Source organism: Macrotis lagotis, chromosome 5 (assembly GCF_037893015.1).
Source record: "Macrotis lagotis isolate mMagLag1 chromosome 5, bilby.v1.9.chrom.fasta, whole genome shotgun sequence".
NCBI classification, from domain to species: Eukaryota; Metazoa; Chordata; class Mammalia; order Peramelemorphia; family Peramelidae; genus Macrotis; species Macrotis lagotis.
This window is the reverse complement of record NC_133662.1, coordinates 187844517-187862923: the sequence shown is the minus strand read 5'-3', so window position 1 is coordinate 187862923 and position 18407 is coordinate 187844517. Positions and strand designations below refer to the sequence as shown.

General features: G+C 41.8%; 1 protein-coding gene across 1 annotated transcript; it reads left to right on the top strand.

Annotated features, from left to right (window-relative positions):
• Nucleotides 1-514: 514 nt before the first annotated feature.
• Nucleotides 515-18046, top strand: DACT2 (dishevelled binding antagonist of beta catenin 2). Its single transcript, XM_074188069.1, has 4 exons — nt 515-1352; nt 10259-10391; nt 13799-14089; nt 15234-18046. Exons 1-4 carry the CDS (start codon nt 1134-1136, stop codon nt 17039-17041), a joined length of 2451 nt encoding a protein of 816 aa, XP_074044170.1. The 5' UTR covers nt 515-1133; the 3' UTR covers nt 17042-18046.
• Nucleotides 18047-18407: the final 361 nt, after the last annotated feature.

Sequence of the window (18407 nt, the reverse complement as noted above, 5' to 3'; positions counted from 1 at the left end):
AGTGGGGGGAAGGGGAGGAAAGTAGGGAGGAGAGAGGGGAGGGAAAGAAGGAGAGAAGGAAAGAGATGGGGAGAGGGAGACAGGCAGACAGAGACAGAGATGGGGGAGAAGCGGAGGCAGAGAGACAGACAGTGAGACAGAGACAATGAGACAGACAGATAGCTAGGCAAAGAGACAGAAAGACAAAGAGAGATGTAGAGAGAGGGGGAGAGAAGGGGAGGGAGGGAGAGGAAAGAAAGTAGGGGAGGGAAGTAGGGAGAGGGGAGGGAAAGAGGGAGAGACTGGGAGAGGAAGACAGGCAGACAGAGACAGAGAAGTGGGGAAAAGAAGGGAGGGAGGGGAGAGAGAGAGAGACAGACAGAGAGAGACAGACGGAGACAGAGACAGAGACAGACAGAGACAGAGACAGAGAGACAGACGGAGAGAGAGACAGACACAGACAGACAGAGAGACAGAGAGAGACAGAGACAGAGAGAGAGAGACAGAGACAGAGACAGAGACAGAGACACAGAGAGAGAGAGAGAGAGAGAGAGAGAGAGAGAGAGAGAGAGAGAGAGAGAGGAGGGAGAGACAGAGGCAGAGAGGCAGAGGGAGGGATGGCCAGCAGCAGGAAGCTCCCAGGGGCTGCAGGGAGGAGGTAGAAAGCGCTGGGCAGGCAGATCGTCCCCAGGTAGGGGGCTCCGTCGGAGGGGCTGGGCAGTCCCGGGAGGCCTGGCACCTCGGGGCGTGAGGAGCTGCGCCGGGCCCGCAGAAACCCCCGCCCCTCCTTGGCGATCGCCCCGAGGGAGGCGGGGGCCGGGGCGGCGGCGGGGAGGAGGAGGAGGGAGGCCGGGGAGGGCCGGGGCCGGGCTCAGTCCCTCTCCGCACCCCGCCCGGGACCTGGCTGCCCGGGGGCTGCCCCGCCGCGGACCTCCGCGCCTCCCCCCCGCGGCCCCCTCCTCCCTGGCCCTCGGGGCCCGCGCTCTTCCGCGGACTCGGCCTCCGCGGCCGCGGGGGCCGGGCTGGGGGCGGGGCGGGGCGCGGGCCCCTTCCCCGGGCCCCCGCCCCCAGCGCTCCCTCCTCCTCCCTCCGCGGACCCCGCCGGCCGGCCCGGCTCGCCTCGGGACTCGCCGCTGGGACGCGGGCCGGGCGGGATGAAGCGGGCGGCCGAGGGCTGGGACCGCGGCCGCGTTCGCGAGAGGCTGCGCGCCGCCCTGGCCGGCCTCCAGGAGCTCCAGGTGCTGAGGGACCAGCAGCGGACGCGGGTCAGCCGGGCCCTGGCCATGCAGGCGGCCCCGCCGGCCCCCGCCGCCGACCCGCGCGGCAAGGAGCGCCGCTTGGAGGCCACCCTCACCGCCCTCAAGGAGCAGCTGGTAAGGAGCCGGGGCCGGGCCGGGGCCGGGCCGGGGCCGGGGCCGGGCCGCAGAGCCCCCGAGGAGACGCGGTGCCGGCGCCGGGCTGAGCCTGGGGCCGCCTCGTACCTCTCCGCGGGGGATGCGGGTCCACTGGCACCGCGCCTGCTTGGGGGCCACCGGCGGGATCTGGGGGAGACGCGGTGCTGGGCACCTCCTAAAGCCGCCCTGTCGAAACGGGTAAGAAGCCGGTGGAGCCCCCGGACGGGCTGATCCAGTGAGCGCCATCGGGACAAATAAGCTCAGGATCCAGCGGAAACAACCCCGCTGTGTGTAGGTTAGGAATTGCTCAGGATAGACTATGTTCGTGAAGGGTGTATGTATGGACACGCAACCAGTCAGTGTGGGCACGCACGCACCCCCATGCACCCCCGCCCCAGAACTTGCCACGCTCGATTCTCTTGCTGGCCGTTTTGCACATCCCCGCAGTGCGAGAGCCCCGGCGCTGCCCTGGTTCTGCTCATCCAGTGACAGGCTCTGCGTGCAGCTGGTTAATCGCGCTGGTGCATTGGGGCTCGTTGGACAGCGCTTCACCGCCCAGTGCCCACTGGGCTGGACTGGCTGGACCTTGTGCAGCCAGAATAACTGCCTGTGTGTCGCACCGGCTGGGGTCGGGGGGACGCTGAATTTTCCATATTAAAACTTGGTCATTGCATCCCCTTCCACTGTGAAATCCACAATTGGGGGGGGGGGGGTGTAAAATTCAGTATTCAGAGAGCATTTCTTATTCTTTTTTTTGAAAGATTTATTTATTTTGAGTTTTACAGTTTTCCCCCTAATCTTGCTTCCCTCCTCCCCCCACCCCCACAGAAGGCAGGCCTTATTCTTTTTAATACATATAGCTTTCATAGTCATCTTTGACTTTCTTCAACATGCTGCGGTGTTTTTGTACCCTAAGATTGTCTGCTTTAGTACATCCCTTACCCTTAGCAATCAGTGCAAACACAGACTCTGTAGACTCTTTTTGATGCAGGATCCCGACCTGAAGAGTTTTTAAATGTCATCAGTAGTGCTTCCGAAGTTTTTTTTTTTAATCTAGTATATAGTTCTTTGTTTTTCAGGGGGGAAATTTGAAAAATTAGGATCGATATTAGTTTCATAAAGAAGACTCCTCACAGAGGACATCTGATATTCTAACTTTAAAAAAAAACTTTTTTTTTCCTATTTGTTAACCCTGTTTCGAGGCTGGTGCGTAGTTTAATAGGGACTCTTCTCTGGCAATGATAAAACTACAGCGGAATCATTATCAATGCAGTCCCCCGATTGACTTGCTAACTTGGAGGGATTCCAACAACTGTGAATCCAGTCTCGTTGCATCTTCCTGTGAATCTGGAAGCTATTATAAAAAAAAAAAATGAGACAATGAGAGGTTTTCTCATTTGGCCTAGGCTCACACCTTTGAGAGGAACTAGAAAGAGAATTCAGACATCTAACTTTTTGGTTCGTTGTTCTTCCATTAAGTCAGCAGCTGGTGCTGCTGGGAAATAAGCAATATCCCCCATTCGCTGCAAACGTCACACTCTGTTTCTGTAGCCCTTATTGCCGTTGTTGACATAACAGCCTATTCTGAATATGGTATTTATTGAGGTGGGCTTTAGGGGCAGAAGGAATGGCCTGGGACTTGATTTGAGTTCTGTTTAGTTTTTGGCCAGGCATACCATACCCTGAATATAAATATTGTAATTTTTAATAGAAAGAAGCTGTTAAGATGGTAAGCTGAATTGTTCTGTCAAGGGGGGGGGGTAAGAAATGCAGCTGATGATTAACTTGGTTTAAATAATATACAAATCAAACTTGTAAGTACTCAGCCTTTAATTACAAGTAGCCTTTTGGAACAGATCAAACAACTTTTTTTTATTATTTTTATTTTTTTAATATGGGGACCAGAAGGAACATGCAGGCTTCTGTCTTGCAACTTTGTTCTTGGAATGGATTATGTGATCAAAAGAGAAGAATAATTGAATTTGAGTGACATCAGCTCAGCCTTTAACACTTTTATATTTTCATACAAGGGAAAAATTAGGATTGATATTAGTTTCATAAAGAAGACTCCTCAGAAAGCTCCCCCCCCTTGAGAACACTGGCAATTACACACCTCAATAACTTAAAAGTTAATTCAGAGCTTCTCCCCCACCTCCACACTAGTGTTAAGCTTGGTCATCAGTTTTTCAATCAGTGTGAAGGCAAAGAAATATTTATTTAACTGGTGGCAGTTTTAGTCCACAGACTCTTCCAAGTGAAAATTAGCTTTAATATTCTAGAGAATTTTCAATGCCATTTGGAAAATAACAATAATGTGTTAATTAACATTTATAAAAATGCTTTACTCTCTAGATTATTGTGTTAACCTTTCCCTCTCTTGTCATTATCAATTAAAAATAAGGACAGACATTTTATCACTGTAAATATAACATAAGGGGAGCAAAAGAAGGGTTAAATGTCCATGGTCTTGTCGAGGTTTCCTGTCTCATGGAAATGCCTCTGACCCCTAAATCAAAACCATCTGGGAATGTGTAGTCAGTAGATAGAGTTATTTACTTGTTAATATCTCCTAAAGAGAGTTGTTATTCTTTACAAACTGATGGCATTCCCTCTGGTGCCCCCCCCCCAATTTTTTTTTAACAAGATTTAAATTCACTTGGAAGAAAGGAGAGAGTTCTTATTACCTGGAATGCCTTGAACTAGAGTTTGGAAGTTATTTCTTTCACCAGTAGGTGCTGCTGGAGTCAATGTTGCACGGTCCAAAGCTTCATAAAAGGTTACAGGGTCTTTCTTGCCCTTGTGGCTTTTCCTAAAATTGACTTTGCGTGTCCTATCTTGTTGCTGTGGCAATACAATAGTTCAGTTCCATAGACAGGTTCAAACTTCTGCTTTTGCCACAGCAGGCGAGCAGTTTGATGTAGTAACCTTGTGCTTTTCTTCTAATCCCTATGTTTTCCTGCTTTAGTTGATGTTCACAATTTTCTGTAAAGATTACTGAAGATAATGTTGCTTGGATGCTTACTGTCTTTTCTCAAAATTTCCCAGAATGCTTTCCTAGAAAATATATCTACCTACATCTTTGAATTCTAGGGGCAGGTTTATTATCCAGCTTCCCAGATGGGAGGCTGAGACCAAAAGTGAAAGGATTTATTTGCTTAAGGTCATTTAGTGAGACCCCATAGTTAGAAGTAGTATGCAAATCTTGTCAATCTCTAGTGTGCTTTCAATTAGATTGAACTATCTTTCTTGCTACCCAGATGGAATTAGTAAGATTCTGCTCTACTAATAGAGAGGATGGGGATTCAGAGGTAATGTGTGGAATCTGAAATGTGAAATATGTTTAATTTCCATCCTTTCTTGCTCAACAAATAAAAAATCAACACCATCATCACTTCCTATTAACCATGAATTTTTAAATACATGTTAACCTTGTTTCCCAAGATTTCAATACCACAAATACTTACTAAGTGCTTGTAAACAGGCAAGATACTGCATCCTCAATATTTTTGAGGAACATAAAATTAAATAAGGGAAAAAAGACTACACAAATCCTTAGGATATCAGCGATAAGTACAAAATCAGTGCTTCAGGAGAATTGCTTGAGAAATTCTATCCCAACTGATAGAATAATGTGAATCTTCAAGAAAGAGGTGGAAATTTGGAAGGGAAAGACTTCTACAGATGGAAATTGGAAAAAACTGAGGAATGGGCACAAGAGAATAGAGTGACAATAGAGTTCAGAGACTAGTCTAATTTAGCCAGAACTGATAATAAAGAAAGGAAGCTATTATGAGACAGAGAGATGTCATGGAAGTTGATTTGGTTGAAATGGAGAATGGAAGACTTGAGTTGGAGCCATACTAGCTGTATGATCCTAGTCACTTAACCACTGTCAGTCTCAATTTCCTCATCTGCAAAATGGAGATAATAGAACCTATCACCCAGGCTCTAACAAAATAATATATGTGAAGTGCTTTGCATAACTTATGGTAATATATATATGTATATAAATAAATGTGAACTATCATGAGATAAGGCTAGAAAGAGAACCAGTCCTATTGTGAAAGGTCTTGAATGCTGGGATCAAAGGTCTATGTTCATTTAGCAATGATGAGGCCCTAAAGTAATTTAAGGCAATGATATGACCAAAGTGGGTGTATTAAATTTGATATTATAGGAAGGATTAATTTGAAAAGGAGTGAGATCAGAGACCAGGAGGACTAGTTAGAAGGAAGCTGTTACAGTAAAAGAAGTTAGAGCCCATACTGGTATGATAGCAAGGTGAATGCAAAGGAAGGGCATGAGTCAAGATGTTGTGAGAGAGCGATGACTCAGAATGATTTCCAAGATTTTGAACATGGGTAACTTGAAGGATGACAGTGAATAAAACTAGGTAAATTTAGGAGGGGAAAATTAAGAGATTTTGTACGAGAGCATGGTACAGTGGCGTGGGGACTAGTTTTGGAGTCAAAAGAACTAGACTTTGAATCCTGAAACTGTTACCTATCATCTGTGTGACCTTGAAGGAGTCACTAAAATTCCCTGGACCTTAGTTACTCATCCATAAAAATAAGAGGGTTGGAATGGATGGCCTCAAAATATTCTAGTCTAAATATATAATACCACAATTTTAGATTAGGAGGGTCCCAAGAGAATAAATATATACAGAAAATATCCATTCAATCTTTCTCATCCAGGGAAGAAAACTAGATTGTAAGGAATACACATAAAATCAAAAATGTATAGGTGACCAACATATAGTTCCTCAGGGACCCTACAGATTTAAAGATGAGGAAGCCAAGGATCAGAGAGGTTAAGATTGAATAGCCCTAGGTCATATTGGTAAAAAGCATCAGAAAGTGTATTTGAAGCTAACTTTTTTTTAGCTTTTCTTTCTACTCTAAACATTGTGAAAATATATCTGGAGTAGCATGTGACATATATAGGTAAATTAAATGGGAACTTGAGGCAAATTTGTAGATAGTTGGGGGTATCATAATAATTGCTGCTAGAAAGACAGCATGAATTATCGAGACTGACTCACAGCTTTGACAAAATGTGTTGTCTATTATTGATTCAACCTCTAGTCCATTTTTCTAGCAAATAGTAGGTGCTATTATAAATTCTTATTGACTGAGCATTCCCACTACTGATAACTACTGGGGAGTAAAATAGCAGTTCTTCTTCCATATATGTGTCAATAGAAATGATCTTGACATCAGAATTTGCCATTGTGGGAGGTAGGAGAGGAAAATGAGGGACTTTCTGCAATGGTCAAATTCCATATATGATCATTTAAACTATCTACCCATTAGTTTAAAAAAAAAGCTTGTTGCTAAGAAAGGAGTTAATGAACAGCACAGAGACATAAAACCTCATGGTAAGGGACAATGGGAAGGGTTAACGAGGATGCTGTAAATCATGAATGTTGGTTAAAGTGCTATAAAAGAGAAGGCAGGTCCTGAGGATGTAATAAATAATCTGTGAATACCTGAGAGCCTCGTTGTAGATTTTGTGGCCCCCTTTCCATTAATCAGAAACCACAGTCTAAAGAACTGGTTGGCCAAACATTAATCACAAAGCAATTAATTCCAGAAAAATAAAAGACCTATTTCTTGCAGGGGAAGGACCCACTTTTGAACAGTCATTTGCTTTTTCCCCCTTCACCTAAAAATAAAAGGGAAATTGTGCTTTGGAAGTGAAAAGATAAAATAAATTAGCAAATAATTTAAAATTAAATGTGGGGAGGGCTAACAAAGAGTTTGACTTTCTCAGACCTTTAGGTTTTGTTTTATGACAGGAAGAGAAAAAATAATCACCTGTTTTGTTAGGAAGTACTTACAGACTTTTTGTCTGACTGAATTTAACTACCTTTTTGTACATTAAAACAAAACAAAGAAACTTGCACCTGCTGCCTCCCTAGTGGTAGTGGCTCTGAGACAAGTTTGGGGGTCTATAGGAACTTAGGAATCTCCAGATTTTGAGGTTGTTTTGGGTGATCTAAGATAGTACTTAGAATAGACAAGTAAGAAAAAGCCATTCAATATCTTTTGGGAGGTGACTATGGATTAGCCAGTCAATGGTACCACCACAATTTTGTAAAAACAATGCTAAAAGTATTTCATACTGGAAGAAGACCTTTGGACATTGGAGCAGAAATAGCTGACTAGATCTTATTTGGAAAATAAAAATGGTTTGGGGGTTGGTAAGAGTGTGTGTGTGTGTGTGTGTGTGTGTGTGTGTGTGTGTGTGTGTGGATATGTATATGTGTGTGTATGTGCCCACAAGCACACTCATTAGTTTCTTGAAGGCAGGAACTATTTTTTTTGCCTCTTTTTTGTATCTGTAGCACTTAGCACATGCTTGATATGGAGTAGATGCTTAAAAGTGTTTATTGGTTGATAATCAATATTTAAAAGAACTGGACAAATAAATACACAAAATGTATGATTTTAAAGCTAATATATAAAACTGGGGGGGTTCTCTTTGAGAGAAAAGCTAGACTAATGAATTCACAACTGACCTTAGAATCAAGAAGACATAAGTTCAAGACCCAGTTCAGGTCATGTATTGGCTAGGCAGCTTTGGGCAAATCCCTTAACCTCTTAGTGCTCAAGATCATAAATGCAGAAAAGGCACTTCTTTGCATTAGCAAAGTAAGTGAAATCACTAAGTCATATGAATATATATATATATATATGTATATATGTTCATACATATAAAAATATACATATACACACCTACATATATATCCTTATCCATTATTTCTACAATACTTACTCCAACACAGTTTTGCTAAAAGTTTAAGGGACAGCACTAGGTGCTGGTGATGCAAAGACCAAAAAAACCTAAGAACCTAGAAAAAGCTTCTTTGCATTCTAGGAGTGTATAGTGAGTATCCTGAGAGAAGGTGGTAGATACATCATGTTTGCAAATAAGTAAATACAATATAATTTGAAGAGGAAGAGAATGCCCAACAAAACAATTCAAAAACAGTGTTTTGATATTTAAATTCTTATTTCAACTCTTCTCTATTTAGGGTGGAATGAGGGAAGTGAACAGGGAAGACTTCATAGGAGTTGGCCTTGAAGAAAGATAAAGATTACTGAGGCAGGATTGAAAACAGAGTACATTAGAGGATTGGGAGACTGACTAATAACAAAGGTATTTCTTGAAGAATAGAAAATGGCAGATCAAGTTCAGCAAACAGTTCAGTTTGACTGTTGTGCAGAATGTGCAAAGAAGGATGTGAAATGAGGATTAAAAAGAAAGGCTAGAGCCCAACTATGAAAACCTTAGATGCCAGACTCAGGAATTTTGTATTTTATCCTACAGACTTTGCAGAACTCTATGTCTACCCAAAACAAAACAAAAAAAACCCCAAATATTCCATTTTGGGGAATGATGTAGAAGATGGACTGAAGAAAAGAAGAGAACAGAAGCAATTAGTTGCTTCCAGAGTTCAAGAGAGTAATGATTAGATTTTGAACTACAAATGTGGCCATGATAGTACAGAAAAGGTACCAGATCCAAGAGAAATCTACAAGTTTTGATAAACTCATTATGATGGGGGCAAGATGAAGAAAAGTGAATGAATTAAGGATTACTCTAAATGGACTAGGGAGATAGAGATGCCCTCATAACACACATTTAAGGAGAAAGATGAAAAGACGTAGTTTTGAATCCTGGTCCAACCATTTTCCTTCCTTGTATGTGTAACCTTGGGCAGGTCCCTTAAACTCTGAGCTTCATTTTACTCATCTATGAGAAGAAAACATTAGATTACATAACTAAAATGTGTGATCTTGTGTTGAATCTGAGATGGTAATAGGACTGCCAGGTGGAGCTGCCCTGGAGGCAGTTGACTGGTATATGACTAGAAAGCTGTCTGAGATTAAGGTATGATATTATAGATTCTAGAGTCATTTGCATGCAGATAATAATTGAACTTGTAGGAATAGATAAAATTTTGGATTACCTTTTCTAGGGAGAAATTATAGAGAGGAAGACAGAGAAACAGAAAGAGAACAAGAGAAAAACAGAGAGGGGTAGGGAGAGGTAATATAGGATAAAGTCTACCCTTCAGAATTAGAAGTTGATATCCAACAAAGTGCTATTTGATTACCTAATTATGGTATAAATGAAATCTTAGTTTCTCAAAAGCTATGTTGGTAGAATACTCAACAGGGACATGTCTTCCCAAGATTAAATGCCTCAGAGTAGGATAGCTAAGGGTTTCATTTGCTTCAATGGTATCTGACATTTCATGACTCCCATTTGGGGTTTTCTTGGCAAAGACACTGGAGTATTTGTCATTTCCTTTCCAGCTCAATATTACAGATGATGAGACTGAGACCAATAGGGTTCAGGAACTTGCCCAGGAACACACAGATATTAAGTGTCTCAGGTCAAATTTGAACTCACGAAAGATGAAACAGGTCTGGTGATTATCCATTATGGCACCTAACTGCCCAGCAACTAAGGATTAGACTAGGTAAATTTCTGGCTATCAGGTGAAAATTTTACTTAGCTAAAGTTAATATAAATAAAATATTAAAAAGTTGGCTACCTGTGATAGTAAGAAGAATGCCCACATCAATACAATTTTAGCTATAAACATGTCAGAATGGGATGGTAGATAGAGAGATCTGACCTAGGAAAGCCCAGGTTCAGTCTTACCTTTTAGTACATATTGGCTGTCTAACTCTATGTGAGTTCCTTAACTTGGTACCCATGCAAAACCAATTTACTACATTTCTTCACCAAGAATTTCCACTGCCAATAGAATCATAGGGTTGGCTAAAACAAAACAAAAGGAATAATGGTTTTAATTCAGATTCTCATTTCAATTTTCCTCTTTTATTTCTCTACTCCTCTTTCCCTAGTCACGTTTAAGGAGACAAGATGTTGGCCTGAAAACTCATTTGGATCAACTGGACCAGCAGATAAGTGAACTTAAATTGGATGTAAACAAGACTTCCAGTGAAAACCTTGATAGTGACAGCAGGCCCAGTTCAGGTAAGGCCCAGGAATTTAGTCTTAGGGAAATTACCATATTTCCCCATGTATAAGATACACCTTAATTTGGGGGCCCAAAATTTGAAAAAGAAATATATTATATAAAGTTATTGAACTCAAGTTTTATTTATCATTAAATTCATACTACTCCTCATCACTATCAAAACTCCTATCCCTTAGTTCATCCTTATCCATGTTTGATAACAAACCACTATCTTAGAAGAGGCTCTCAAGGCAGTTAGGTGGTGCAGTGGATAGAGAACCGGCCCTGGAGTCAGGAGCACCTGAGTTCAAATCCGGACTCAGACACTTAATAATTACCTAGCTGTGTGGCCTTGGGCAAGCCACTTAACCCATTGCATTGCAAGAAAAAAAAAAGAGGCTCTGACTGCTCTCCTGTCTATGCTCTAGTTTGCATTGACCACAAGCTCTCCCTGGGCAAGTCTGGTGCATGAACACCTGCTTGGTCCGTTCTGTTTCATGAACCTGAAGCACCAATCATGTCCTTTGAAATCATTCACTTCTTTTTCATCAACAATTCTTCTGGCCTAACTGCTGAACCATCTTTTATGGACACAGGGATTCCAATGGCCCTTTGCTCTTCAATCCATCTCTTCAATTCCCTCTTTAACTCAGGCCATTTGACTGACTTTCCTTTCATGGCCTTCTTCTGCCAGAGCATTTTCAGTAGGGTTTCTTCTTCATTCTTGGATTGTTTTCTCAGTTAGAGGAGGACCAAACTTGACAATCAGCAGCATGATTTCCATTCACTTTTGCAAACTGGATCACTATGGATCTGAGCTATTTCTGGGCAGAACGTGGCAAAACCTCACCTAATAGACTAGTAACAAATGCAAAACAATGACAAAGATAACAAGCACAAAAAAGTGAGAAATGCAAGTAAAAAAAATCTATAACCACTGTATAAGATGCTCCCAGTTTCATCTTATACATGGGGAAATAAGGAACCATTATAATCTTACTGATGCTGGTTTGAGGGGGTATTAACCTGTAATGTTTTCATAAACATCCCTTTAATATTACTATTAGCTATGAAGATCTGACAAATGAGAAAATAAACATTAATCAGCTACTGGGTTCCAGACTCAATGCAAAAAGTACTGGGAATACAAAGAAGGGTAAAGATAAGATCTGCTGTCAAGGAATTCACAATCTCATGATAAAAGCATTAAAAAAAGGTGAAAAGGACAAGTTGGGGGAGTGGGAGTGAAGTCCTGAGCAGTCTATCTGGTGGGCAATGATGTAATACTTGTCCTGGGTACCCTCCTTAAATGGAGGGTCTAGAAGGAGTTCTCCACCCTTCATCCTCTCTTTTCAAAGAGAGGAAGGGTGAGAGAACTAAGCAGTTATAGATTTCACAACTGATGTGATCTTTCAGTCTGATGTGATCCATCTGTTGTTTAACATTTTCAAAAGGCAAGCAGTAACTATTGATCACTAGTAAATATTTTCATTTTAGTTTGGGAGTCAGAGCAATAATCTCTTTACTTTTCTTTCAGCCTTAGAATAAATGGTTGTCTCTCTCTCTCTTCTAGACAAGGATAAACCCTCTATATTTTCCCTTTTCCTCTCCTTTAGGACTTTGCTTCATCCCTCTTTTGATTTCATCTTTTGTCTTTTCCTTTTTATTGATTCTTTTCTTTTATCCTGTAAAAATCCTCAGATTTGGGTCTCCAAACTAAAAATATCCTCTCTTGCATCTGCCGCCCCTTCAAGCTATCATCTTTTCCCACCTTCACTGCAAAATTAGAAAGAGTAGTGTTACTACTCATTCATTCACTACTCATTCATTCTTTGGTTATTATTTTGTACTTTCTCACTACTTTTACTGAAAATTCCCTAAGCCATAATGACCTCCTTTAGCTAAATTCAATTGTTTTTCTGCTGTCAATCCTTCACCAATGTAACTTTTAATATTCTCTCACCAACGTGATAATTCTTTCTTCTCCCTTGATTTCTTTAACACTAAACTCTGGTTTCTTTCTTATGTCTTTATTCTCCTCTTGAATCTTCAACACAAGTATTCAATATAAGGTTATTGACCCTTGCCTCTTCACTCATTAGTTTCTATTCTGATCCCAGATATCTCCATGGATTCTTACAGATGACTACCAAATTTATATATTCATAATGCTAATCTTTCAAAGTAACTCCAATCAGTCAATTCCAACTGCTTATTAGATCTCTTTATCTGGATGACCTTCCAGCACTTCAAATTCCACATATACTAAATAAAACTCATCATCTTCCTCACTAAACCTCAGACATACTTCTGGTAAACCAGGCTTCTTTGATACTTCCCTCTCCCTTATCCTTCCATACACTCATACATAATAAAATGTAAAGTCTGCTGACCCTGACTTCGTGAAATCTGTCACATCTGTTGCTTCTTCTCTACTCATTCTACTATAATCTAAATTTCGTGCCATTATCAGCTCTCTCCAGGACTGTTGGATAGCCTTCTTTCTGTCATCCCAACCTCCAGTCTCATTCCCATATCTAGTCCATCCTTCATGAAACTGTCAAAATAATCTTCCTGATTGATAAATTTAGTCCTGTTACCCTGCTTGATGCTTAAAAATGGTCTGATAGTTCTTGCTGCCTTTGGGTTAAAAAGTAAACTCCTTAAATATGCATAGACACTCTGTAGCCCACCTCCAACCTGCCATTCCTCTAGTTTTATTTCCTGCTACTCCCTTTAGTGTATTCTGTATACATAAATACATGCATATGTTTTTACAAGTCAATGTGGTTAAGTGACTTGCCCAGTAATTACAACTAGGTAATTATTAAGTGTCTGAGACCTTTTTGAACTCAGGTCCTCCTGACTCCAGGGTTGGTGCTCTATCCACTGAGCCACCTAGCTGCTCCAAGTATATTCTATATTCTAGTTAGATAGGACTATGAGCCATCCCTCTTGACTCCTCCATGCATTCACACACTCTAATCCCCATGTTCGTTGTGAATTCTGACCTCCCCTTCTTCATTCTCTGTTAAAATCCTTTGCTTTGTTTAAGCTTAAATCTGCTGCTGCTTATTCTGTGGTCTTCCCTAAAGACTCCTGATATTTTCCTAGAGCATCAACATATTCTATGCTGTATTATATTTTTGGAGGCACATTCCCTGTCTCCTTTAATAGATTGTAACTCTTCAGATCTGGGTTTATCCTGCTCTTTTTATTTCTATTCCCTAGTATTTAAGGATAGTAACCGACTCCTGGCTAATTGAGAAATTCTTATTAAATTGAATTCTGTGCATCTAGTAAAAGAGGACAAGGAAAAAAATAGATAGAATGTGGATGATAGCAGTATATCTGGTTGGCAGTACAAAACTTGTGTATTCCTAGACCAATATGATAATACCATGTTTTGTTTGCCCCTATCCAGGCTTTTACGACCTGAGCGATGGTGGGTCCTGTTCTTTATCCAACTCCTGCACGTCTGTCTACAGCGAGTCCATCTCCTCCTCTCATAGCAGCCTGCTTCCTGGCATCCAGACCCCCAAGGTCAGGCTCAGTATCTTCGACTACCGCCCCAAGTCAGCTGATGAGACCACTGTCCACAGTACCCATCTCCAACCTCAGAGACTACCTGTCAGTGAGGGTTGTTGGATCAAGGGCAGTCCAGAGAGTGAAGGTGAAACTTTGGCCAAGTTCAAGCCAAGGCCAGTTTCCACAGGTAAAGTAAAATCAGGAAACAGAAAGACCTGTTCCCTTTCCAAAAAAAATCCATCAAAATCACCCTCTAAGGTTAGATTTAAATGAGTCTTTTGGCTTGGACATAATCACTAAAAGGAGGTGAAGAACTAGTCTTGCATTCAACGACTGGATAAATTTTGCTCAATTTTTTGAATTAGATTTTTAAGTAGAAAAGAAAGATAACCACCTTTCTCTGTCCATTGAAGCCCAGTCATATTTCAAGTGGCAATCATTGCTACAGAATACTATTAAAGGAAAGAACCCTAGACTGGAAGTCAAAAGACCTGGATTGTAGACCTGACTCTAGGCAAGACATATAATTTTATCCATTTCCTCATGTATAAAATTGATAAATTGGACCCAAATAGGATTCTTTACCTGGCTTATATGAACTTGTTTTGTTGGGTTTTTAAGATATTTCGATGATTGTATTTTCAAATTGATTTCCTTTCCTGTCCTGCTATTTTTATTTTATGCTTTCAAAAACATTCTGAGCAGGGGTCCATTAGCTTTTCCAGAGCAGCCAAAGAAGTGTATAGTACAAAAAAAAAAAAGTTAAGAAACTCAGGACCAGATGATCTCTAAGGTTTTTGCAATTACTAATATTTTTATGATTTTCCTTTTTTAAGTCTTTAAAATGATATCTAGAACTATATTCAATGTATAAATTGACATCTATTTGAGAGTTACCTCTTGTGCATATTTTTTAAAGTTTTTGTTCTATGTAGATGCTTCTTCCTTTAACCTCAATATGATTTAATTAGTATGAATATTCATTTCTTCTGCCAATTCAGGATACAACTGTTCTCTGCCTTATGTGTTAAAAACATGCCTCTGGGGGCCAGTGATTTGAGATGAGCCTTAGTACTACATGTTCCAACCTGTCAGCATTTGTGATTCACTAGAATAGCCTTGGAGACCCAAGAGTCCCCTATAAACCAGGATGAGAAATCTGATTAGGATTTGGGGGGAATATATCTACAATTCAAATCGCAATTTATTTTTACCAAAGAGATCAATGTTTTGTTCACATTATTTTGCTAAAATAGTATATAGCATGAATACTGTATTAAATTCACTCCTTTCACCTCTTTTATTCTCTTTATTTGTTTCTTTTTCCCCAGGTGACCTTGAAAGACTAGTGCCAACTGATGGAAGCCTTCAGAAGACAACTACTGATCCTAAGTCTGTGTCACCCCTTTGCCATGGAACAGAAATTCTGTTCCATGTGGTGGACCCTAAGTATCAGAGTGACTTGATCTCCAAGAATGGCAATGATGTATACCCTTACCCAAGTCCTCTGCATGCAGTGGCTTTGCAAAGCCCCTTGTTTTCTTTCACTAGGGAGACTCTAGAGACTGACTTGCCCCTTACTAAACCCATCCTGAATATGTCAGGTCCCAGTTTAATCAGGACTAAACCAATTGCTGAGGTTCCTCCTCCTGGTGGCTATATTGACAAGCTGCTCCAGCTGACCCGAGACCGAGGGAAATACACAGGTGGCAGTGTGAGTGAGAGGGGATCTGCTAATGGGCAGGTGCCACCCTCCCAGCAGAGGCTCAGTATTACCCCCAGCCTCAGTGGACCAAGAGTGAATAGTGGCTGTCAGGTAGAGAAGCAGGTCAGCTCTCCAGAAAATAGACAAGCTAAAACAGAAAGGATTCAGAGAGAAGTACTTGATGTGAACCATTCAAAACTTCCAGAAGCTGGAGAAGCCAGTTTAGATGCAGAACAACCTGCCAGCCAGCAAAGCTTGGACTCCATGGCTACAAAGAGCTGTTGCTCCGGTGAGGTCAGCCTTGCCTCTGCTCAGGTAGAATCGGGGGTCATTGGTGTTGAGCAGGACTCACCTTCCTGCTCTCAGGTGTACCCATCACAACTCAACATTGCTCCCCAAAGGTCAAACATCAAGGTTATCCTGCCATCCAAAAAGGTGGGCAAAAAGGGGCCCAGTCTTGTCACAGGTGAGTTTGTCCATGCTCAGTTTGTCCCTGGAGAGGCCCACCTGATGAGGTTGAAGGCAAGCAATCCCAAGGCAAAGGCTCTGAAGGTAAAGCGAAGGAGCAGTGATAAGGTGTTAAGGCTCGGGAAGCCACAACCAATGGTAGCAGAGAGGCCACGGGGACTGCACGCAGCAGCATCCCGACTGCCGGCCGAGTGGAGCCCTTCTCCGAGGTCCCACGGAGGAAAGAACCTTGTGAGGAGGCCAACGTTTGTTGGAGAGGTGACTGGCCGGTCCTGCTCAGAGTCTAGCCTCTTTCCTGTACCTTTTCACATCCCAACAGTAGTGTCCCGACCCGAGCTTTATCCAGCCTCAGCTCATCCTTTGTACTCTTTCGAAGCTACTCAACTCAATCTGGTGGCTAGTGGTGGGGCCAAGAAGAAGCAGCAGCGGAAATGGCAATCAACAGTGGAGATCTCGGCTAAGACCCATCTGGCCAGCTTTTCTGCTGACGGTGGCTTAGCCTTGCCCAGGCCACCTGGGAGGAGAGCTGGCATCTTACGGACTGTGAGCGTGAGGTCCCGGCCAAAGGTACACAGCCATCACACGTATGCCAAGAGTGAGTCGGACCACTCAGAGTACTCGGCAGAGTGCGCCTCCCTCTTCCATTCCACCATTGTGGAAACCAGTGAAGATGATGTCAGTGACTACACTGCCAACTGCTTTGGGGACAGTGAGTCTGAGGACAGTGACTCAGAGGGTGCCTGTAGGAGCAGTGAGAGCAGCCTCACTCTAGACTATGAGGACACTGTTGGAAGTGAGCTGATCTGGCCCAAGGCCATTGTCCAGCAACCTGTAAGGGTCCAGGCTTCCTCGAAGTCATCTCACCACCCAGTGCCCAAAATCTGCCGCATCAAAGCCTCCAAGGCCCTAAAGAAGAAGATACGGCGCTTCCAGCCAGCATCTCTAAAAGTTATGACCATGGTGTGAACAAAAATCAAAGCAGTAAAAACCAGGCTGACTTCAGACAAGATGGGTCAGAGTTATAAAAAACAAAATTGCATCATGGATGAACCAGAAAAGATGCCCCTGAAAAGGCCAAAGGGTCTTTTACTTTGCTAAGCTAATATTGGTGTAAAGAGCAATGTGTGTAATTTCTTTATCTTTCCGCTGTTTATTATACAAATATGAATTCATGTTTTCTTGCCCACTTGACTCTGACTTCAGAAATTCTGTTTAGAAAGGGAATTGCCTCAAAATCAGAAGATACTAGATGCTGTACAGTAAATGTTATGTCAGAGAGGAGAATAGGGAATATCATTGCCCATGGACTAATTCTCTCTCCTATAAGTATGACATTTTAGAACTCATTCACACTCCAATTTACCACCCAAACCAGTTTCTTGTCTCCATCTTCTAATATTTACATTTCAGTGGTTATACATTTCTCTCCAGGTCTCCTGTTTCCTTGAGTCATGATAGGGCTGCCTCAGTGCAGTCTGCAGAGGGCAGACTTCTCAGTTGTGCTTGACCACACTAGCCAAAGATTGATCAGTTTTCTGGAGATTTTTGGATTATTCTACTCTATCTTTTAAAGGGAGAGGGGGTAGTTGTGAGGATAGGTGTTGGAGAATTGGTCTAAGTTCCTGAGTTATTTCCTCCTCAAAGTCCTGATCAAGCATCAGCTTGACTCAATCTTATTTTTTTCTCTTATTTCACTTCTAGCATGAAGAGGTCAAGTTCCCTATTGAAGTAACATCATTTTGAGTTTATAATAGAAAAAATCCATCTCATAAGATCTAGATTCTGGTTTCAGTGGACAAAAGTTGGGCATAAAATATATATATTTTTAAACAGCTTCATTGTCTTTATTTTTATTATCATTATTATTTGTCTTTCAATTTTTTTTTCCCTCTGGAAAGGATGAAGGTGATAAGAGGAAGGTTTTTTTTTCGATTTAAAGCTTCTTATTGAGTATAACATCATTTTATTTTTTATAAAACTTTTCCCAGAGAGACCTTCTGGGCCACCCAGTGAGTTAGGGCAAGGGGAAAATTCAAGCAAAAGGTTGATTTCTCAGAGATCACTAAGTAGGGAGAATGGGAACCTGCTTTAGCCCTAGGCTAGCTGCACATTTGACCAGAGTACTTTGAAGAATGTAGATTAGAAAAAAACAATGAAATGCTAGTTGATAAAGATTTCTATACCCTCTTCAGAAGTTAAATATTCATGTGGCAACTGCCTAGTCCAGGATGTAGTTTAAGAAGCTTAACATTTTAGAACAAAACATTTTTGTGGCTAGTAAAGGAAAGCTAATGTTTCAAATGGCAATACCTAAGAATAAGGTGTTTCCTTT

Bases quoted from the DNA above. Each gene is read 5' to 3' on its own strand.
- DACT2 (XM_074188069.1), top strand. From the start codon at position 1,134: ATGAAGCGGGCGGCCGAGGGCTGGGACCGCGGCCGCGTTCGCGAGAGG. The intron at 10,392-13,798 runs GTAAGGCCCAGG...GCCCCTATCCAG, and splicing joins TGACAGCAGGCCCAGTTCAG to GCTTTTACGACCTGAGCGAT. The intron at 14,090-15,233 runs GTAAAGTAAAAT...CTTTTTCCCCAG, and splicing joins GCCAAGGCCAGTTTCCACAG to GTGACCTTGAAAGACTAGTG.